General features: G+C 40.0%; 1 protein-coding gene across 6 annotated transcripts in view; it reads right to left on the bottom strand.

Annotated features, from left to right (window-relative positions):
* CREBRF (CREB3 regulatory factor) overlaps positions 1-24,024 on the bottom strand; it is an 80,853-nt gene that overhangs the window by 23,292 nt on the left and 33,537 nt on the right. For all 6 annotated transcript variants that reach the window (XM_008966604.3, XM_024928755.3, XM_034960973.2 and 3 more), the window contains 3 exons: positions 7,075-7,269; positions 5,181-5,370; positions 3,523-3,596 (listed from right to left, as the gene is read on the bottom strand). In XM_008966604.3, the coding sequence (XP_008964852.2) occupies positions 3,523-3,596; positions 5,181-5,370; positions 7,075-7,269 (459 nt within the window). The remainder of the gene's footprint in view (positions 1-3,522; positions 3,597-5,180; positions 5,371-7,074; positions 7,270-24,024) is intronic.

Genomic DNA, 24,024 nt, shown 5'->3' with positions numbered 1-24,024 from the left:
GCTCATGCCTGTAATCCCAGCACTTTGGGAGGCCGAGGCGGGTGGATCACGAGGTCAGGAGATCAAGACCATCCTGGCTAATACGGTGAAACACCATCTCTACTAAAAATACAAAAAAATAAAATTAGCCAGGTGTGGTGGCGGGTGCCTGTAGTCCCAGCTACTGGGAGGCAGAGCTTGCAGTGAGCTGAGATTGCACCACTGCACTCCAGCTTGGGCAACAGAGCGAGACTCCGTCTCAAAAAAAAAACAAAGCAAAACTACATTCAGGGCCAATATATGTAAAATGTGTCATTGAACAAGGAAAGTACAGCTAACCTCCTATATCACTTGAAACAAAAAATCTGTGTTTCTTCCCCATGAATAATTGAAAGAGAAGACTACTTACTCAAAGATATTTGCATAAAGGCTAGACTTAGGGAAAACAATGGAGTTCTCCCATATTCAACAGGTTAAAAGTAAATAAAGTTACTTTTAAAAGAGAAAACACACGTCGGACACAGTGGCTCATGCCTGTAATCCCAGCACTTTGGGAGGCCGAGGCAGGCAGATTACCTGAGGTCGGGAGTTCGACACCAGCCTGACCAACATGAAGAAACCCTGTCTCTACTAAAAATACAAAATTAGCCAGGCATAGTGGTGCATGCCTGTAATCCTAGCTACTCGGGAGGCTTGAGGCAACAGAATTGCTTGAACCCAGGAGGCAGAGGTTGCGGTGAGCCGAGATCGCGCCATTGCACTCCAGCCCGGGCAACAAGAGTGAAACTCTGTCTCAAAAAAAAAAAAAAGAAAAGAAAAAGAAAAGAAAAAGAAAAAACACTATAAAATCTAAAGTAAAACTGAGCAGAATAGTTCTTCTCAAGCCTTGACAGTGCCCAAACACATTACGGGGCAAGGAGAGAAAAGGGAAAGGGCTCTCATGCTACCGCAAACCTCTGGTTTAGGAAATAGAAGCACCTGGCTCTCAGAAATTGAGTCCAAACATTCAACTCATAAACAGATCCTCCTCCTCTGATGCCATATTCATCAAGGGATTTTCTGGTTTTAATGTTTCCATATAGCTTTCCTTAGGGACAAAATACATCAGTCAGGGTGAAAAGCTAACAGTTCTATTTCTCATTCTGAGTCAACAAGTTTCCACAGGATTCACACAGCAGTCTCCAGTGAGCTTTGTCAGGAGGAATCAACAGAAGGAAGTTTGGTGGGATAGGATGAGATGAGTAGTACAGTGGGCCCCTGAAGCTAGTCCCTGGAACAATGCCAGTTCATGACATATTAAAAATGATAAAGACAACAGAGTACATTTTTCATAAAGCTAAATTTATTTTCTATTATGAGATTATGCCCTTCTCAAATTTTTAATACTAAAATATCCTTCCTTATATGAAATTATAGTAACAGTAGATGATGTTCTTTTTATTGTTCTCACTTGGCAAAATATAAAGTTGGTAAGCCTATGTTCTCAAGTCTCAAAATATTTTTCAAATTGTAAATCACAAATTCTAGAAACTATTGGGCTGATAGGTAATGGATAATAAGTGTTCCACAAAAAAGTAACAGAGTGACTTCCAGATATCTAGGAGGCGGCCAGGGCACCACTAACAGAGCTCAAGGCCAAAATGTTTCAATAGTAAGAAAGAACAATAGGAAAATGGATAGCTTTGCATTTCAACACACCAACAATTATTTTATCTAATTCATTTACTGAGTGGCTATTAAATAAAACATTAAGTTCATTTCATAAGTTGAAAACTTTACAGTTGGAAATTCTTTTTCTGCCCTCACCAAAGGAAACAAAATAATCAAGATAAAAGATTAAGAAAAACTGCACAGTTTATTGAACACCTATGTGCCAGACATGCTAAACTTAAGAAAACCTCTAGAAACAAATAATTGGTCATTGTTCACACTGTTTCACTTTCAGATTCAACTTGCCCAAAAGAACTACACATCGAAGAGGACAATTTTTGAGGCAAAGGAATACACTCTTATAACACCAGGCTTAAACAAAATAAGTGAGAAAGGAGGTGTTCTTATCACAGAAGATCAAAACCAGAGCTTCCCATACCCCTGAAGTGCTGTAAAAGGGTTCTAGATGTGTAAGATAATTATCCCCTCAGCTCATGGGGACCTCCTCCCATGAGCAGCCTACTCTTGTTATATTCCGTGATGCCTCAGAGATGATAATTTTCTACATGTGCTACAATGTGAAATGCTGAGAAGCACTTTGGTTTAGATCAAAGCCAGTAGTTCCTGAGTAAGTGCTAGAATGGTTCCATTAAGAATAATCTTGGGCCCGGGTGCAGTAACTCATGCCTGTAATCTCAGCACTTTGGGAGGCCTAGGCAGGTGGATCACCTGAGGTCAGGAGTTCGAAACCAGCCTTGCCAACGTGGTGAAACCCTGTCTCTACTAAAAATACAAAAATTAGCAAGGTGTGGTGCGTGGGCCTGTAGTCCCAGCTATTCAGGAGGCTGAGGCAAGAGAACTGCTTGAACCTGGGAAGCAGAGGTTGCAGTGAGCCGAGATCGTGCCACTGCACTCCATCCTGGGCAACAGGGCGAGACTCCGTCTCAAAAATAAAAAAAATAAAAAAAATAAAATCTTGGCTGGGTGCAGCGGCTCATGCCTGTAATCCCAGCACTTTGGGAGGTTGAGGTGGGCAGATTGCTTGAGCCCACAAAATTGGGACCAGCCTGGGCAACACAGTAGAAACTCCACCTCTATGAAAAATGCAAAAAAGCAGCCAGGCGTAGTAGTGCACTCCTGTATTCCCAGATACCCGGGAGGCTGCAGTGGGAGGATCACCTGAGCCCAGAAGGTGGAGGCTGCAGTGAGCTGTGATCAAACTACTGCACTCTAGCCTGGGCAACAGAGTAAGATCCTGTCTCACACACACAAAAAGAGAATGATCTGAGAAGTGTTAAAAATATGGATTCTTGAGTTCTACTTGTACACAATCTAATTCAGAAGATCTGCAGAGAAGCCTAGAAATGTGTATTTTAACCAAGTACACAGACAATTCCAATGAGCAATCAAATCTGAAAAACACAGGTCTGAATTATTAATACGAAGCCTAAAATATCATTATTCAATTTAGGGAAAATATTAAAATCAGTCAACAAAACTGGCTAATCCAGTAACACAATTATAAAATAGAAGAAATTATTGTGATCTTTCGAGAAGTGCGGGTTGTTTTTGCTGCCTATTCTTAATTTACTAGTAAAACTTTCCACATCTTTTACAGAAAAAAATAAATAAATTATCATGGTCACAATGTGGATCAGCTTGTTAGTGTAAAGATGAGATGTGGATTGGGAAGTCAGCAGTACAGAAACTTATATTAAAAGGCGGACAAGACTGAAGGAAAGTGAGCATGTGGCTTACTGAACAGATAAACAAATAGGAGGCTAGCCAAAAACTAGGCAGAATACAGCGAAAGCAAATCACAAACCAAAGAAAAGAGAGAGTGGTCAGCAAATCAATAGGTGGTTAATCAACTTCTTAAAACTTTAGGTTTACCATATTCTGTGTTGAGGCCCCATAATTTCACTTTATTAGCTTCATACTGGGCTTTCTTCTTTAACCGACAAGCTCTGTGAAAGGAAGGAGCAGTTAGTTCACTTTCTTTTTCTTAATTTTAATTTTATTATTTTTAATTATGGAGAAGGGGTCTCGCTATGTTGCCCAGGCTACTCTCCAACTCCTAGCTGCAAGTGATCCTCCCTTTTTGGCCTCCTAAAGTGCTGGGATTATAGGCATGAGGTACCATGCCCAGCTTGCTTTCTTTTTTAAGTGAATTTTCATCTTTCATTTTCTAATAGCAATCCAAAACTGCTGCCTACTGACATTTAACAAATAACTGAGTTACCAGAAAACACAACATAATCATTTATGCAAATTGATTTTTAAAAATTTAGCACACATTTAAAAATAAAGCTATATCAGCACACACCTATTAAAGTGGCTAAAAAACAAAAATAAAAACAAACAAAAACTGATAATACCAAAAGTTGTACAGGATGTGAAGTGGAACCCTCATGTGTTGCTAGCAGGAAAGTAAAACAGCACATATAGCTACTTTGGAGAATAGTTTGGCAGTTTCTTATAAGCATATATGCTTGGATATTTATCTAAGAGAAATGGAAATATATTCACACAAACATTTGTAAGTCAACATTGATGGTGGTTTTATTCATAATTGCCAAAAACTGGAGGCAACCCAAATGCCCTTCAACTGGTGAATGGATAAACTGTAGTATATCCCCACCCAAAGGAATACAACTCAGCAACCAAAAGGAACAAATTATTACTCCAGGCAACAATATGGATGAATCTCAAATGTGTCATGTTGAGTGAAAGAATACAGATTCAGCTGGGCGCACTGGCTCACGCCTGTAATCCCAGCACTTTGGGAGGCCTGGGCAACATGGTGAAACCCCATCTCTACAAAAAATACAAAAATTAGCTGGGCATGGTGGGTCACATCTATAATCCCAGCTACTTAGGGGGCTGAGGTGGGAAGATCCCTTGAGCCCTGGAGGCAGAGGTTGCAGTGAGCTGAGATCAGGCCACTGCCTGTGTGACAGAGCGAGACTCTGTCTCAAAAAAAAAAAAAAAGGAAGACAGGTTCAATCAAAGGCTACATACATACAGTATATTCCATGTACATGACATTCTGGAAAAGGCAAAACTACGGAGACAGAAAACAGATCAGTAGTTTTGAGGGGCGATGGCTGCAGGAAGGGGTTTGCTTTTACAAAGAGACATAAGGAAACTTTTTAAGATGATGAAAATGTTCAATATCTTGATTGTGGTGGTGGTTGTATGATTGGTCTGTCAAAACTCATAAAAGTATACATTAAAAGGTATACATTTTACTGTAAGTTATAGCTCAATAACTCTTACTAAAAAAGCAAACAAAAAATAAAGCTATGAAAAAATTTTTTATTGTTATAAACATAATGCACCAGAGTCCATTCATCTCTCCCCTCTTAAAAACTTTTTCCATAAAACAAAAATACCGTCTTCTACTTTCAAAAGAAAAATTATAATATTCTCATTGTAGTATTTATATAAGAAAAATACAATTTCTTTGTTGTCCTTCTGTAAAAACTCACTTAGGGCCTAACCTCACCTCCTAAACTTTCTTCACATGAGTGAACATTATTAGCATTTACCTGGAAGCCAGCTTATTTTTTTCCTTCCTTGACCTTGGTCGGGCTGTTAAGGGAAGCTCACTGACTGGAGTCAGGTCACTAATCACCTTATTCAGTTTCCGAAGTTCATTGCCTATCTGGAGGAGTTTTTTAGGATTTGGAGTCAGGTCTTCTACATCAGTTCTCCGTGACTTCTTTACTGCATATTTTCCTATAAACAGTTTAAAAGAAGTTTAAGTCAGATCACTTTAATTAACAAGAGACACGTTTTTCACGGCCACATTTTTAACCACTTCCCACCACTACCTTTTCTTTTCAGAAGTCTTGGCATGTTTCAGAAGTCTTAGCATGTTTAACAATCTATCCTAGAAGGGCTGGCCTCCTCTCCTTCCCATCTTGTGGCTGCAGGAAATGGGGGTGATATGGCAGAGTTCTAACTTTTTCCAAGTTCTTCCCTACCCTAGGCTTCTAGTTCCAGCATGACAGATTCTTCATTATTTGCATGGCATACTAAGCATCTCAAATCTCAGGATGAGTATGAGTTCAACTAAACACCAAAATCAGGACTAGGGTATAATATATAGTCGGAAGAGAGCTTGGAGATTTTACACAAACCAAGATGTTTCTGATGCTACGTCTGAAAACTGTCAGACATACACATTTTTGTATTGAACTTGAAAATCCAACAAGTAAGCATAACCTTGTTTAAAAGCTCTTCTTTTGTTGCTTTGATAAATAACATTATAGAAGACTCAAGGGGTCTTGGTCTATCACTCCAGGCAAAAGGGATGGCTCTGTCCTCTGAACTCCTACAACTTTCCTAGTATTCATATGCTACTTGGGATTATTGACTGGACTTAATGTTTCATTTCTAGTAGAAAACTTATCTGAAGGCAAAAGCTTAGTAATTATTTACTGAGAGACAATATAGTACACCTGGTTGCTAGTGGAAAAGGAAAATGAGACACAAACATACATCAGATGGAATTCTTGTCCTCAAAAATCCTTTGCAACTCACATCCGTACGATGAGTGAATAACCTGTTTACTGACCATCACACTTACTAGTAGTTCCCCTCCCCACTTTTTTCAGTAAAGACTTTGTATTAATTTTTTTTTATTCAGAGCAGAAGAACTAGAAACTATGGATTAATTTAAAAATAACATTTGTGCAGAATAAATTCTACTTAATCACAGCTTCCTGAGTTCACAATAAAAAATTTGACCTACCTAAGACTGTCATTTTTAAAATTTTTTTAGAGACAGGATCTCACTCTATCGCCCAGGATGGAGTGCAGTGGCATAATCACAATTCACTGCAGACTCTAACTCCTGGACTCAAGTGATCCTCCCAAAGTGCTAGGATTACAACCATGAGCTGCAGCACACGGCCTGACCTACCTAAGATTATAAACTTCTGATTCCTGCTACAGGTATTCAACTCTTCTCTACTACTCCTTTTCTCCATAACCATCCTCCCTTTCTTTTCTTTCTTTGCCCTTTTATCCCCATTACCGTTTGAATTCCAGTCCCCCCATTTACATCTGGGGATTAGACAAGAATGCAAGAGAGCCTGTTCACTTTCTCCTCAACCCTTCTGGTTATACCAACTGTGACAGGTCAGAAACCAGCAGCCTCCTAGTCATTTCCTGGATGGGGTAGGTAGATTAAGAAGGGACTAGAAATGAAATAATGTTTACACAGTCCTTCCTCTCCGCTTAGGTGAGGACTCTTAACACTGGTAAAAGCTATTTGTGAGTGATGAAGAGTAGTCACGCAAATGTAGCAGCTCTACAGTCCCCATCTCCAGTTTGCTAGGAAGGGCTGAATGCCTAGGTACACGGAGTAAACATTATGGATTAGTAGCTCAACTTAGTTAAAGTGACACTAAATATCTGACTGCAATCCCCTCTTACCATGATGTAAGCCATTTTTCTGATACATATTACTTGGCAAAGTATCTCGGTTCCACTCAGATGGTCTCAGCATCCTCTCTTGCTGTGATGGTGTAAGTTGTTCACTATACTCCCAGAAGTATCTTCTTTTACCTCTCTTCCGTGAAGATATTGAAGTCACCTCCTTCAGGTCTTCTACAGAATCATTTTCATAGCCTTAAAAAAAGGTCCCGCAATTTTTAAGCTCCATAAATTTCAATAAATCAATCAGAACAAATGAAAAGACCCCTTCTATTTGTAACTTGGTATATTTCCTTGCATCTGAAAACATCATTGGCATGTCAAAGATAATAAACCAGGTCTATAAGAGAACTTTTAATATGTAAATCTCTAACTCATAAAACATTCTGAGATTAATAAACATAGATAACTACACTGTTCATCTTCCTTGGGTTTCTTTTTAGTTTTTATAAGTTAGTATACGATACTATTTTTATTATCTTCAAACAGGATTAAGAGAACAATTACAGGACAGCTATAGGAATATCAAAAGTACCATCAGATAATGGTACTTAGATACATAAACTATGATTTTTAAATGTCTTCCTTCTAATATTAATGTATCTGAAACATCTCAGACAGAAAGCTATGTATACTTCTTTTTTTTTTAAATATTTTTCTTTTATTTTAATTTTTAAAAAATTTTTTGTAGGCCAGGTGTGGTGGCTCACACCTGTAATCCCAGCACTTTGGGAGGCTGAGATAGGTAGATCACTTGAGGTCAGGAGTTTGAGACCAACCTGGCCAACATGGCAAAACCGTCTCTACTAAAAAACACAAAAATTAGCCAGGGCGTGGTGGTGCACGCCTGCAATCCCAGCTACTCGGGAGGCACAGGCATGAGAATCACTTGAACCCAGGAGGCGGATGTTGCAGTGAGCCGAGATTGTGCCGCAGCACTCCAGCCTGGGCAACAGAATGAGACTCTCACTCTGTCTCCAAAAAAAAAAAAAAAAAAAAAAAATTTTTTGTAGAGACAGAGGTCTCACTATGTTGCCAGGCTGGTCTCAAACTCCTGGGTTCACAAGCAGTCCTCTGGCCTCAGCCTCTGAAAGTGCTGGGATTACAGGCATGAGCCACCATGCCTAGCCCAGCTGTATACACTTCTATGATGGTGTTCTACTGGGCAGAATTCTATGTTGCAGCATTAGTTTTCTTCCTACCTGTCACACTACTTCTTTTGGAAAAGTATAAAAGATGACGGTTCTCACACTGACTATCAGATAAAAAACTTATATGCCTATTCCAGTTAATATTTTATTGAAAGCTATTTGTATTAACGTCACTGTTTAAGAAGGGGGGATCTTCCTAATAGGAAGTTTCAGAAAATACTTAATTCTGAGTTGCTAGAACTGTTGGTCAGACCCAGTATTGAATGACCTATAAATCTAAAATACCCTCAGAGAATGGCCACCTCTGATGTACTCCAGATCATTAACGCTAGGTACATGAACAAGACGGAATGGGCTGTGCGAAGAATGTACACAATCCAAGCCTAAGGTAACCAGGAAAACTTGGGCAGCATTGGCCATAAGTAAAATGGTCATTTTTCCTTCCTGAAAACATAAGAAGGTGATGATATGTTTGCTTTGAGGAACTAAGTTTTCTCCAGACAAAGAATGAATCAGGAGCATGCTTCCATTTATATACTATTCTGGAAAAAGCAAACTATATGGACAGTGGTTGCCAGGGATTGGCAGTGGAGGAAAGGGATGACTATAAAAGAATATAAGGGGCCGGGTGCGGTGGCTCATGCCTGTAATCCCAGGACTTTGGGAGGCCAAGGTGGGCGGATCACCTGAGATCAGGAGTTCGAGACCAGCCTGGCCCACATGGCGAAACCTCATCTCTACTAAAAATACAAAAATTAGCCGGGCATGGTGGTGGGTGCCTGTAATCCCCGCTACTCAGGAAGCTGAGGCAGGAGAATCGCTTGAACCCAGGAGGCGGAGGTTGCAGTGAGCCAAGAGCGTGCCATTGCACTACAGCCTGGACAACAAGAGCAAGACTCCATCTCAATAAAATAAAATAGAAGAGGGAATTTTCGGGGGTGATCAAACTATTTGGTATTAGTGGTGATTACATGATTTGTCAAAACTCATAGAAGTGTACACTGTAAGAGGGGTGAATTTTACTGTGTGAAAATTATACCACAATAAACATGACTTTAAAAAAAAGAATCAATTTGGAAAGCAGAATGATTTCTGAGCAACAGTTAAGGCAAGCTTTTGTAGCACTGCTGGTATTAACAGCATTTTATTAGTGTACACGTGGTAGTTTAAAACAAAACAGCAAGCAGTGTGATGGTGACCCTTAGGCTCTTCTTTTTTTTTTTGAGATGGAGTCTTGCTCCGTCACCCAGGCTGGAGTGCAGTGGCATGATCTTGGCTCGCTGCAAGCTCCGCCTTCCAGGTTCACACCATTCTCCTGCCTCAACTTCCTGAGTAGCTGGGACTACAGGCCCCCACCACCACGCTTGGCTAATTTTTTCTATTTTTTAGTAGAGATGGGGTTTCACCATGTTAGCCAGGATGGTTTTGATCTCCTGACCTCATGATCCACCCGCCTTGGCCTCCCAAAGCGCTGGGATTACAGGTGTGAGCCACTGCGCCCGGCCCCTTAGGCTCTTCTTAAAAAATGATGCACAAGTTGAGTGACACAATCATTTCTAGAAGTCTAATTTTTAAAAACTATATTAGAATAAAGCAATGGCTTTGGCCTATTTATTTGTGCTTATGTTTCTTTTCAAATGATAGGATTTATTTTGTTCTAGTTATCAACCTAGTTTTGGAAAAGATGCAAGGGCCATATGTTGCCAACAGAAATGGCCTTTAAAAAGGCCCTTGTGGCCAGGCACAGTGGCTCATGCCTGTAATCCCAGCACTTTGGGAGGCCGAGGCGGGCGGATCAGGAGGTCAGGAGATTGAGACTATCCTGGCTCACACGATGAAACCCCATCTCTACTAAAAATACAAAAATAAATAAATAAAAAGGCCCTCATGGCCAGGCACGGTGGCTCATGCCTGTAATCCCAGCACTTTGGGAGGCTGAGGTGGGTAGATCACATGAGGTCAGGAATTCAAGACCAGCCTGTCCAACATGGCAAAACCATCTCTACTAAAAATACAAAAATCAGCTGGGTGTGGTGGCGCCCACCTGTAATCCCAGCTACTCAGGAGGCTGAGGCAGGAGAAGACTTGAACCCGGGAGGTGGAGTGCAGTGAGACGAGATCATACCACTGCACTCCAACCTGGGCAACAACAGCAAGATTCTGTCTCAATAAATAAATAAATAATAAAAAGGCCCTTGTTACACTAGGTAAGCAAAAATTACTGGCTCACAAGATTACCCTAGTTTGACTGTGAACACCTCAACACAGGCAGATGCACCAACCAAAACACTCCCACCTTCCTATCAATGTCAGTAATTGGGTGTTCCACACTTAAGCCTATCCCAGCCCAAAGCATAAGGGAAAAAATTTTATATACAGCTTCCTCAGCTGTGTGTGTACACATACACACACACACACACACACACACACACATATACACACATACCATCCTCCTGGATACTTTATTTGATATACTCCCTTAGATAGTAATTACCTTTGCCTCTCTGCAGGGGCCTGGATCTCTGGCAAATCACTGTCCCTAGTTAGGAAGGAGGTTGTTAGCTCCATTTATACGAACTAAAATGCTCATGGAGACTTGACATGATTTGGCACAGCTGGGACTAAGTCAGGCCCCACAACTCAAGGTGTCTCAGGGGCTTCCCACTTTTCTTGTGCCTAATTAAATGATCTGAATAGATTTTTTCCTGCATATATTTCATGTTAAGTTTAAAGAATCATGAAGTTTTTTTATTTCTTCTGTCCCACCCAAATTACAGTTTTATTACCTATAGGTGTCCAGCCTTTTTCCCAGAAGTATTTAAAAGCCATCAGTTTTCTTTGACTTAATATAATAACATTTTCTAATAGCATACACCATAAATTCACCATCACAAAAATACACACACACTCTCTCTCTCTCTCTCTCTCTCTCTCTCTCTCTCTGAATTTGTTGCCTAAAGCCATCCACCTTTCTTGGGACTGTGACTTGCTCTGTCACCCAGGCTGGAATGCAGCAGCGTGATCACAACTCACTGCAGCCTCGACCTCCTGGGCTCAAGCAATCCTCCCACCTCAGCCTTCTGAGTAGCTAGGGCTACAGGCACATACCACTACACTGGGCTAATTTTTGTATTTTTTGTAGAGACAGGAGTCTCCCTATGTTGCCCAGGGTGGTCTCGAACTTGGGCTCAAGCAATCTTCCCATTTCAGCCTCCCAAAGTGCTGAGATTACAGGCATGAATTACCATGCTCAGCCACCATCCACCTTTCAATACAGAGACTACCAATGATCAAACAGAATGAAAAAAATTATGCCCCAAGATCACTGGTCTTGAATCTAGGGTCATTAAATATTTCTCAAACTAGATTCTGAAGAACATTGTTACCGTAAGATATGGTTTTACCCGAAGTGAATTCTGTAGTCAGATAAGTTTTAAAATCTCTCATCCTGCATATCTCTCTTGCCAAATTACAGTACACAGACATGTTAAAAGATTAAGAAATCATAACAGTAAATAAACCCACTTAACACTAAATTCCATGAAGATAAAGATGTCTACTTTTTTCATCTCTGTATAGCCAATACCTAATATACACAGTGCCTGCCACAAAAGTAGGCACTCAAAATTTTTTAAAACAAATTCATGATGTTGTTTAATGCAACATTTCCTATTAAGGCCTTTCCCTTTTCTTTTCATGTGATAGATCATCATACTGATCTAACTCATTGCTATCTGACATGATTACCAAAAAAAGTAACAAATACCACATTTACTGCCTAAAATTTCAATCACACATCTCTGGTTAGTACAGACTACTGTCAATAAGCTGGTAAAGTCAACTGTGAAGATGTTTAGTGAAAATTACAAAATAAATTCTCATTCTGGGAGCCCATTCTTAGCCTTACAATCATGTAATTTCATGACCCCAAACAGTTGTAGCCTGTCCACAGAAAAGGCTCTATTAAAATTTGGGAGCCAATCCAGAAAAGAGACTAAAACTCCATTTTGCACCTTTCCTGAAACTTTGTAGGCTCGTGAACTGTTGTAGCCAAGTGCCAAGAAACAGCATCAAGGGAGCTAGTCATCACAAAAGGGCCTTTGTAAACTGTCAGCTATAGATTAAACCAATCAATCCACCCTAAACTAGCACTGAAGAAACTATAGCTATCCTTACTCTTTTGCTACAAAGAATTTCTTCCTGTTTCTCACCAGTAACTCACTTTTGCATCTTTAAAGTCACTTGTTTAGCTCTTCTAGGAAAAGGAGAAAATTTTACTAGCAAATGTGAATAAAGCCCAAATAATACCACAAAATTAACACAATTTTGTGGTGAAAGCATGCTGCTCATTAACATTTGTGAGAACTGTCCAAATAATATTAACCAAAAGGGTTTTACTTCAAGTCAACTGAAAGTGAATGAATTAAATGCCATCCACAAATTTGGGATAATTGTCAAATAGGTCCAAGAAGAGAACTTGACCCTGCCAAATGCCTGCTAATGTATAAAGCCACTGTCCTGTTATGTAAGAGCAACATGCTAATAAATAAGGCTTCTCCTACAAGGGTCAAGGGAAGAAAATGTGACATGTGACTAGTTCTGCCTCCCTGTGAGAGTCAAAGGGATGAGAAAATAAAAATGGCGATCAATTAACCATGTGATCTCCCTTCACAGACCTCCTTATCTCTCAACACATCCAGAAGGAATGAAGTCAAGAGATCAAGGATGAATTTAGAGTGGAGTTAAAGGTCAAAGAAAAGTATGGCCCCAAGCTCCAAAATGGTTCCCATGGACCCAAGCTAGCCCCAGCAGAACCTGGTTACGGGCCTACCCCAGCACCAAGCCAGCAGCTGCAGACCTAGGCTCAGGGCCCACCCATCCCTGGAGTCCTGGACTCCAGGCTCACACCCACAGTCCTAGTTGACAGGCCTGCCCCAAGAGACCCCCATGCCACGCTGGTGCCTGTGGAGTCAGGACCAAGTCCACTCCCACAGATACAGGTGCCAGGTAAGTTCTCGTGGATTCAGACTCAAAACCCACCCCACTGCCGGGTCAGCTCCTATGGACCCAGGTTTCAGACTGACCCCAAATAATCCAGGCTCCAGGCCTGCTTCCACAGTACCAGGCACCAGGATGATCTCTACAGACCCAAGCCTCAGACCCACCTGGCTGCTGACTCCAGCAACAGGCCAGCCTACCCAAGGACTCCAGGAGCAAACTTGCCTGCAGAGCCCTTCAGCAAGCCCACCCAGAACCTCTAGATGACCCGACAAGTGAAGGGCTTTCCTTGGCAAAGCCAGTCTATAAAGACTGGAAGAGGAGCCCACATGTTTAAATGTATAGACACCAATTAAAGGCCACAAGGATCACAAATAATCAGGGACAAATGACACTAGCAAAGGAAGAAAATTAAGCACCAGCAACTGATCCAAAATAATGCAGATCTATGAACTTCCTAACAAAGAATTCAAAATAATTGTCTTAAAGAAGCTCAGTGAGCAACAAGAGAACATAGACAACCAAATGCAATCTAGAGCTGAAGAACACAAGGACTAAACTGAAAAATTCCATAGGGCAATTCAACAGAAGACTTGATCAAACAGAAGAAAGAAGCAGTGAGCTCCAAGACAGGTCATTTGAAATTATCCAGTTAGAGGAACAAAAAGAAAAAGGAATGAAAAAGAATAAAGAAAGCCTACAGGATTTATAGGACACCATCAAGCAAAATGAAATGCACATTATAGGAATAGTGAAAAGAGTAAAGAAAGAGAAAGGGGCAGAAAGCTTATTTAAAGTAATAATGACAGGCCGGGCACAGTGGCTCACACCTGTAATCCCAGCACTTTGGGAGGCCGATGGGGGCAGATCACCTGAGGTCAGGAGTTCAAGACCAGCCTGACCAACATGGTGAAACCCCGTCTCTACTAAAAATACAAAAATTAGCTAGGTATGGTGGGCGCCTGTAATCCCAGCTACTCAGGAGGCTGAGGCAGGAGAATCACTTGAACCCAGGAGGCAGAGGTTGCAGTGAGTCAAGATGGTGCCACTGCACTCCAGCCTGGGTGACAGAGTGGCAAGAATTCGTCTTAAAAAAAAAAAAAAAAAAAAAAAAACTTCACTAAGGCACATTATAATCAAATTCTGGAAAGTCAAAGACAAACAGACTTTTGAAAGCAGCAAGAGAAAAGCAACTTGTCATATACAATGAAACTCTCATAAGACTGTCAGTGGTTTTCTCAGCAGAAACCTTGAAGGCTAGAAGAGAGTGAGATAACATATTCAAAGTGCTGAAAGAAAAAAAACCACTGGGCTGGGCATGGTGGCTCATGCAAGTAATTCCAGCACTCTGGGAGGCCAAGGCAGGTAAAATGCTTCAGCCCAGGAGTATAAGACCAGCCTGGGTAACATGGTAAAACCCCATCTCTACAAAAAAATACAAAAATTAGCTGGGTGTGGTGGCATACACCTCAGCTACTTGGGAGGCTGAGGTGGAAGGATTGCTTGAGCCCAGGAGATTGAGGGTGCAGTAAGCTAGGATCACGCCATTGCACTCTAGCCTGAGCAAGAGTTAAGACCCTGTCTCAGAGAAAAAAACAAAAACAACACCCTACAAAGAACACCATATCCAGCAAGCAAGCTGTCCTTCACAAATGAAAAAAATAAATAAAAGCTTTCCTAAGTTGGGCATGATGATGCACATCAGTAGTTCCAGCTACTTAAGAGGACTGAACTGGGAAGATTGCTTAAGCTCAGGAGTTCAAGACCAGCCTGAGTAACACAGTGAGACCCTCTCTCTTAAGGGAAAACAAAAAAGACTTTCCCAGAAAACAAAAGCTGAGGGAGTTCATCACCAGTAGGACTGCTTCACAAGAAATGTTAATGGGAGTTCTTCAAGTTGAAATGAAAAGATACTAACTAACAGCATGAAAACATATGGGTTGCGGGGGAGCGGTGTGGCTCACGCCTGTAATCCCAGCACTTTTCGAGGCCGAGGTAGGTGGATCACCTGATGTCAGGAGTTTGAGACTAGCCGGGCCAACATGGTGAAACCCTGTCTTCACTAAAAATACAAAAATTAGCAGGGCGTGGTGGTGGTCGCCTGTAATCTCAGCTACTCAGGAGGCTGAGGCAGGAGAATCGCTTGAACCCGGGAGGTAGAGTTGCAGTGAGCTCAGATCACGCCACTGCACTCCAGCCTGGGCAAGAGAGTGAGACTCCATCTCAAAAAAAAAAAGAAAAGAAAAACATGAAAGTATAAAATTCACTGTGTAAAAATAAGAACAGTCATATTCAGAATGCTCTAATACTGTAACAGTGGTATGCAAAACACTTTTAATGCTAGTATAAAAGTTAAAAAGGCATTAAAAATAACTATATATAAAATAATTTTGGCTATGCATGGTGACTCACACTACTAATCCCAGCACTTTGGAAGGCCGAGGTGGGCGGATCACTTGAGGTCAAGAGTTCGAGACCAGCCTGGCCAACATGATGAAACCCTGTCTCTACTTAAAAAAAAAAAAAAAAAAATTTTATATATATATATATATATATATATATATACACACACACACATACACACACACACACACACACACATACACACACAAAAGATTAGCCAGGTGTGGTGGCAGGTGCCTGTAATCCCAGCTACTTGGGAGGCTAAGGCAGGACAATCATTCAAACCTGGGAGGAGAAGGTTGCAGTGAGCCAAGGTTGCAGTGAGCCAAGACTGTGCCACTGCACTCCAGCCTGGATGACAGAGCAAGACTCTGTCTCAAAAAAAAAAAAAAAAAAAAAAAAAAGCTATATATAAAATAATTTCTTAAGGGATACACAATATGAAAAGATGTTAACTGTAGTATCAATAAAAAGTGTAAAGTGTAGAGATTTTATATATAGCCGAAGTTAAAACTATTACCAGCTTAAAAAAGACTTGTGTTTTATGTAAGCCCCATGGTAATTACAAAGAAAAATCTGTAGTACAGATAACACAAAAGATAAAGAAAAAGGAATCAAAGCATACCACTACAAAAAAACCAGCAAATCACAGAGGAAGAGAGCAAGAGAGGAAGTAACAAAAGGACTATAAAACAGTCAGAAAACATTAACAAAATGGTAACAGTAAATCCTTACCTATCAATACCCAGTAAAATGATATAGAGTGGCTGAATGAATAGAAAACCAAGAACCAACTCTATGTTGCCCACAAGAAAATCACTTTAGCTTTAAGGATGCATATAGCCAGGCATAGTGGCTCACACCTGTAATCCCAGCACTTTGAGAGGCCAAGGCAGGCAGATCACTTGAGCCCAGAAGTTCAAGACCAGCCTAGGCAACATAGGGAGACCTCATCTCTACAAACAATACCAAAATTAGCTGGGTATGGGGGTGCATGCCTGTAGTCCTAACTACTCGGGAGACTGAGATGGGAAGATTGCTTGAGTCTGGCAGGTCAAGGCTGTAGTGAGCAGTGATTGCACCACTGCACTCCAGCCTGGGCAACAGAATAAGAACCTGTCTCAAAAAAATAAAAAGGATGCATGTAAGCCATAAGTGAAGAAATGAAAAGAGATATTCCATGGAAATGGCAACCAAAAAGGACAGAGCTGGCTATACTTACATCAGACAAAATAGATGTTAAATCAAAAACTGTCACAAGAGGTGGCACACACCTATAGTCCCAGCTACTCAGGAGGCTGAAGCAGTGGTACTGCTGGAGCCCAAGTAGTTGAGACTGCAGTGAGCGGTGATAGTACTGGTGCACACCAGCAGCCTGGGTAACAGAGTAAGATTCTGTCTCAAAAAAAAAAAAAAAAAAAAAAAAAGTAAAAAAATAACAACTGTCACAAGACAAAGAAGGTCTTTATATAATAATAAAGGGTTTGTTGATTTATCAAGAGGTTGTATACATAGTAAATGTATGTACTCCCAATATCAAAGCACCTAAGTAAATGAACCAAATATTAATAGAACTAAAGGAAAAAACAGAAGGTAATATAGGGGACTTCAACACTCCATTTTCAACAATGGATAGATCATCAGAATATCAATTAAAAAAACAATGGATTTGAATAACACTTCAGACCAAATGGACCTAACAGACATATATAGAACATTCTGACAGCAGCAGAATATATACTCTTTTCAAGCACAGACAGAACATTCTCTAGTTTAGATTATATGTTAGGCCACAAAACAAGTCTTACTTAACAAATTTAAGAAGACTGAAATAATACCAAGTATGATATTTTGGCAACTGTATAACTAGAAATCAGAAGGAAATCAGAAGGAAATTGAGACCATCCTGGCTAACACAATGAAACCCCATCTCTACTAAAAAATACAAAAAATTAGCCAGGCGTAGTGGCGGGCGCCTGTAGTACCAGCTACTCAGGAGGCTGAGGCAGGAGAATGGCTGAACCCGGGAGGCGGAGCTTGCAGTGAGCAGAGATTGCGCCACTGCGTTCCAGCCTGGGCGACAGAGCGAGACTCCGTCTCAAAAAAAAAAAAAAAGAAGGAAAATTGGAAAATTGACAAATATGTAGAAATTAAACAACAAACTCCTGAACAACCAATGGGTCAAAGAAATCAAAAGAGGAATAGAAAAATATGTTGAGACAAACAAAAATGGAAACACAACATATCAAAACTTACGGGATAAAGCAAAAGCAAATCCAAGAGGGAATCTTATGGTAATAAATACCTACAACAAAGAAAAAAAAAAGATCTCAAATAAACAACCAAACTTTACACCTCAAGGAAGCAGAAAAAGAAGAACTAACCCAAAGTTAGCAGAAGGAAGAAAATAACAAAGATCAGAGCAGAAATAAATGAATTAGACACTAAAAAACAATAGAAAAGATCAATGAAGAGTTTTTTGTTGAAATGAAAACAAGGCCGGGCGCGGTGGCTCACGCCTGTAATCCCAGCTACTTGGGAGGCTGAGGCAGGAGAATGGCGTGAACCCGGGAGGCGGAGCTTGCAGTGAGCCGAGATCGCGCCACTGCACTCCAGCCTGGGCGACAGAGCGAGACTCCGTCTCAAAAAAAAAAAAAAAAAAAAAAAAAAAAAAAAAAGAAATGAAAACAAAATTCACAATCTTTTAGCTAAATTAAGAAAAAAGACTCAAATCAATAAAATTATAAATGAAAGAGGAGAAATCAGATTTAATACCACAGAAATGCAAAGAATCATTAAGGACTACTATAAACAATTATACACTAACAAATTGAATAACCTAGAAGAAATGGATAACTTCCTAGAAACATACCAAGACTGAATCATGAAAAAAGTAGAAAAGTTCAACAAACCAATAACAAGAAAGAACACTGAATCAGTAATCAAAAACTGTCGGCCGGGCACGAGGGCTCACATCTGTAATCCCAGCATTTTGGGAGGCCGAGGCGGGCAGATCACCTGAGGTCAGGAGTTCCAGACTAGCCTGGCCAACATGACGAAACCTCATCTCTACTAAAAATACAAAAATTAGCCAGGCATGGTGGTGAGTGCCTGTAGTCCCAACTGCTCAGGAGGCTGAGGCAGGAGAATCACTTAACCCGGGAGGCGAAAATTGCAGTGAGCCGAGTTCATGCCACTGCACTCCAGCCTGGGTGACAGAGCAAGACTCTGTCTCAAACAAACAAAAACTCTCAATGAACTAAAGCCAAGGGCCTGCTGACTTCACTAGTAAATTCTACCAAATATTGAAGGAAGAATTAATACCAATCCTTCTCTAATACTTCTAAAGAAATGTAGAGGAGAGAACATTTCCAAACTCATTTTATGAGGCCAGTATTACCATGATACCAAAACCAAACAAGAACACACGAGGTAAGAAAATCACAGGCCAGTACCCCTGATGGACATGGATGCAAAAATCCTCAACAAAATACTAGCAAGCCATGTTCAACAGCACACTAAAAGGATCATACATCATGATTAAGTGGGATTTATCTTTGAGATGCAAAGATGATTCAATATATGCAAATCAATCAATGATATACCACATTAACAGACTGAAGGATAAAAACAATATAATCATCTCAATAGATATGGAAAGAACACGTGACAACATTCAACATGCTTCAAGATCTGAAAGAATTTGCTTTAAAAAATTCAACATGCTTTCATGATAAAAAAAATTTAACAAATTACATATAAAAGGAACGTACCTCAACATAATAAAGGCCATACACGACAAACCCATAGCTAACATCATACTCAGTGATGAAAACCTGAAAGCTTTTCCTCTAAGACCAGGAACAAGACAAGGATGCCCATTCTCTCAACTACTATTCCATGTATTGATAATACTGGAAGTCCTATCTAGAGAAATTATGCAAAAGGAAAGGAAAGGGAAGGGGAGGGGAGGGGAGGGGGAAGGGGGAAGAGGGGAGAGGAGGGCAGGGGAGGGACTGGACACAGAAAGGGGAGGGGAGGGGAGGAGAGGGGAGGGGAGGGGAGGAGAGGGGAGGGGAGGGAAGGGAAAAGGAAAGAGAAAAGGAAGGGAGGGAAGGGAGGCAGGGGAAGAAAGAAAACAAAGAAGGAAAGGCATCCAAATAGGAAAAGAAATTGTCTCTGTTAGTAGATGACATGATCTTGTATCTAGAAAACCCTAAAGACTTCACCATAGGCTGGGCGCAGTGGCTCACGCCTGTAATCCCAGCACTTTGGGAGGCCAAGGCGGGCGGATCACAAGGTCAGGAGATCGAGACCATCCTGGCTAACACGGTGAAACCCCGTCTCTACTAAAAATACAAAAAAATTAGCCGGGTTTGGTGGCAGGCACCTGTAGTCCCAGCTACTCAGGAGGCTGAGGCAGGAGAATGGCATAACCCGGGAGGCGGAGTTTGCAGTGAGCCCAGATGGCGCCACTGCACTCCAGCCTGGGCAACAGAGCAAGACTCTGTCTCAAAAAAAAAAAAAAAGACTTCACCATAGAACTGTTAGAACTAATAAACTAATTCAGTAAAGCTGCAGGATACAAAATCATTATTCAAAAATCACTTGTGTTTCTATATGCTAACAACTATCCAAAAAAGAAATTAGAAAAACAATCCCATTTACAACAGTATCACACCAAAAAAAAAAAACTTAGAAATTTAACCAAGAAAGTGAAAGATCTATACATTGAAAACTATACAACATTGGTGGAAGAAACTGAAGACACAAATAAATAGAAAGATATCCTATGTTTATGGATTGGAAGAATTAATACGGCCAAAATATCCCTATTACCCAAAATGAACTACAAATTCAATGCAATCCTTAAATAAAGGGAAAAAGACCCTAAAACTCATATGAAATCACAAAAGATTCTGAATAGCCAAAGCTATCTTGGGCAAGAAAAACAAAACTGGAGGCATCATATTACCTGATTTCAAAATATATTACAAAGCTTTAGTAATTATAGGCCAGGCACGGTGGCTCATGCCTGTAATCCCAGCACTTTGGGAGGCCGAGGCTGGCAGATCACGAGGTCAGGAGATCGAGACCATCCTGGCTAAGACGGTGAAACCCCGTCTCTACTAAAAATACAAAAAAATTAGCTGGGCGTGGTGGCGGGCACCTGTCGTCCCAGCTACTTGGGAGGCTGAGGGAGGAGAATGGCGCGAACCTGGGAGGCGGAGCTTGCAGTGAGCCGAGATCGGGCCACTGCACTCCAGCCTGAGCAACAGAACGAGACTCCGTCTCAAAAAAAAAAAAAGCTATAGTAATTATAACAATATGGTACTGGCATAAAAACAGACATATATACCAATGAAACAGAGAGCCCAGAAATAAATTCCCACATTATGTCCAATTAATTAATTCTTGGCAAAGGTGCCAGAAACAACAATAAGTAAAGGATAGTCTCTTCAATAAATGGTTATGGGAAAACTGGATATTCAAAGGCAAAATAATGAAACTGGAGACCCTTATCTCATACCATATTGAAAAATCAACTCGAAATGGATTAAAGACTTAAACATAAGAACTAAATAATAAAAATACTAGGAGAAAACATGAAAAAGGATTCTTGACATTGGTCTGGGCAATGATTTTTTAAATGTATAATTCTAAAAGCACTAGCAACAAAAGCAAAAATAAAACAAATGAGATTGCATCAAACCAAAAAACTCCCACAGAGGAAAATAAACAATTAACAGAGTGAAGGGACTACCTATGAAATGAAAGAAAAATATCTGCAAACCATACATCTGATAAGGAGTTAATATCCAAAATATACAAGGAACCCAAACAATGTAATAGCAAGAAAACAATCCAATTAAAAAATGGGCAAAGGACCTGAATAAACATTTTTAAAAAGACATCCAAATGGCCAACAAGTATATGAAAACATGCTCAATACCACTAATCATCAGAGAAATACAAACGAAAGCCACAATGAGATATCACCTCATACCTGTTGGCATGGCTATTACCAAAAAGATAAATGAAAGCAAGTGTTATTGAGGATGTGGAAAAAAGAGAACTCTTGTAAACTATTAGTGGGAATGTAAATTGGTACAGTCATTATGGAAAACAGCATGGAAGTTCCTCAAAAAATTAAAAATAGAACGATCATATGATCCAGCAATCCCACTTCTGGGGATACAGCCAAAATAAATAAAGTCAGTATCTTGAAGAGATATCTGCATTCCTATGTTCATTGCAACAGTATTCACATAATCCAAGATAAGGAATCAACAAAGGGGCCAACAATGAACATATACATAAAGAAAATGTGAGAGTTATACGCACATGCCCACACACACAGGAATATTATTCAGCCTTAAAAAGAAAGGAAATCCTGTCTTTGTAATAACATGGGTGAACCTGGAAGACATCATGCTAAGTTAAATAAGCCAGGCACAGAAAGACAAATACAGCATGATCTCATTTACATGCAAAATCTTAGAAAAAAAGTCAAACTCAGGATCAGAGAGTAAAAAGTAGAATGGAGGTTGCCAGGGGCTGGTGGGTGGGGGAAATGGGAAGATGTTGGCCAAAAGGTACAAAGTTTCAGTTATGCAGGATGAATAAGCTCTGGAGATCTAACATACAGCATTGTGACTACAGATAACAATACTGGGCTGGGTGTGGTGGCTCACGCCTGTAATTCCAGCACTTTGGGAGGCTGAGGCGGGCAGGTGGCTTGAGTTCACAAGTTCAAGACATGCCTGGGCAACATGGCAAAACCCCATCTCAACAAAAGATACAAAAATTAGCTGGGCATGATGGCGCACGCCTGTGGTCCTAGCTACTTGGAAGGCTGTGGTGGGAGGGTGGCTTGAGCCAGGGAAGCAGAGGTTGCAGTGAGCCAAGATTGTGCCACTGCACTCCAGCCTAGGCAATTGAGCCATATCTTGTTTCAAAACAACAACAACAACTGTATTGTGTAGGCCAAATTTGTTAAGAGAGTAGATCTTAAATATTCTTACCACCCTACTATGTGAAGTGATGGGTATGTTAATTAGCCTGATTTTAGTAATCATTTCACAATGTATACATATGTAAAAACATGTTGTACACTTTAAACGTATACAATTTTTATTTGCCAAACATACCTCAATAAAGCTGGGGGGAAAAAGTCAAAGAAAAGCAAAACTACAATCAAAAGTCAGGTAGATAATATAGTCCTTGCTGCCTTGGTGATGGTAGGATTTACTGACTCCTTCTGATCTATATATTCCTTTAAGCACCAGCTGCTAAAGGCATTTCCTTCCCCACATTTGCCATTTCCCTTAATTACCCATCCTCTCTTTGTCTCACCCTTCCCCTCCCTGCTCCTAAATACGAGACTCAAAGCAACAGGACCGATCTGTCAAGACTTTAAGGACCACTTATGAAGAGCACTATGATCTTCCAAGTGCAGGGAGTTATATAAATTACCCCTACCTACAAAGTCAAGTCTCCTTGAAATATCTCAAAGCAGATTTTATTCACTTGCCAAGAGAAAAATTTTCCTGTATTGTAAAAAGACATTATTCTACCTAGACTATATAGAGTTGTACAGTAAACCAATGAAGAAGGCACAATCCCTTTTCTTCCATATTCAAGTACCTTTTACTTACCTGAAACTCCACCCAAATCAAAAAATGTTTGTGTCAAATGCATAAATCAAAGCATTTGTGTAATAGAAAGATTTCACCAAAGGAAAAATTCTTTTAGTAATAATAATGTTTCACTAGTTACAATATAGGTATTATGCTTTAAACGCCTTTCAGAAAATTAAATATCTATGTTTATACTGCCTGAAATTCCAGCAATCATCATTATAACAAAAGGGTTCTCTTTGATAGTTTTTTTTTAAATAATAACTTAGTTTTCATGCAGAGTTAGTACCAACAATATTTTTGAAGAAAATAACTTTAGTTTAAATTTGAAGATCTTTACTTCTTTGTGCATTTTCAACCACGTGCCACTTGGCAATACTATTTTTATAAATAAACTGCACAAGCCAACAGCGCCAAAAGCCCAAGCATGTAAATGCTAAAGTGAACCAGTTCCCCCAGAGATTTCATTTTCTTTGTTCCTTTTATTTATATGCGCTGTATATAAATAAAGCAGTCTCCTTCATGCTCACCAAATTACAGCATGTATTTTTCTTAAATAGGAAAATACGATGTAAATTAAAATGTTAGCAGACACAAAGAAAATGCTTTTACATTATTCATAAATAGACTTTGTTGGGTATTGGAATGAGTAATATAAACCATCATCACTTGGTTCAACATTCTATATACTCCTAACTTATCTCAACTATAATAGAGAGACACATGCATAAACAGTAATATTTTTATTTATTATTTTT

The sequence above is a fragment of the Pan paniscus genome, chromosome 4 (assembly GCF_029289425.2).
Source record: "Pan paniscus chromosome 4, NHGRI_mPanPan1-v2.0_pri, whole genome shotgun sequence".
Lineage (NCBI taxonomy): Eukaryota > Metazoa > Chordata > Mammalia > Primates > Hominidae > Pan > Pan paniscus.
Note: the sequence above shows the minus strand (reverse complement) of the source record. Positions and strands in the feature narration are given on the sequence as shown.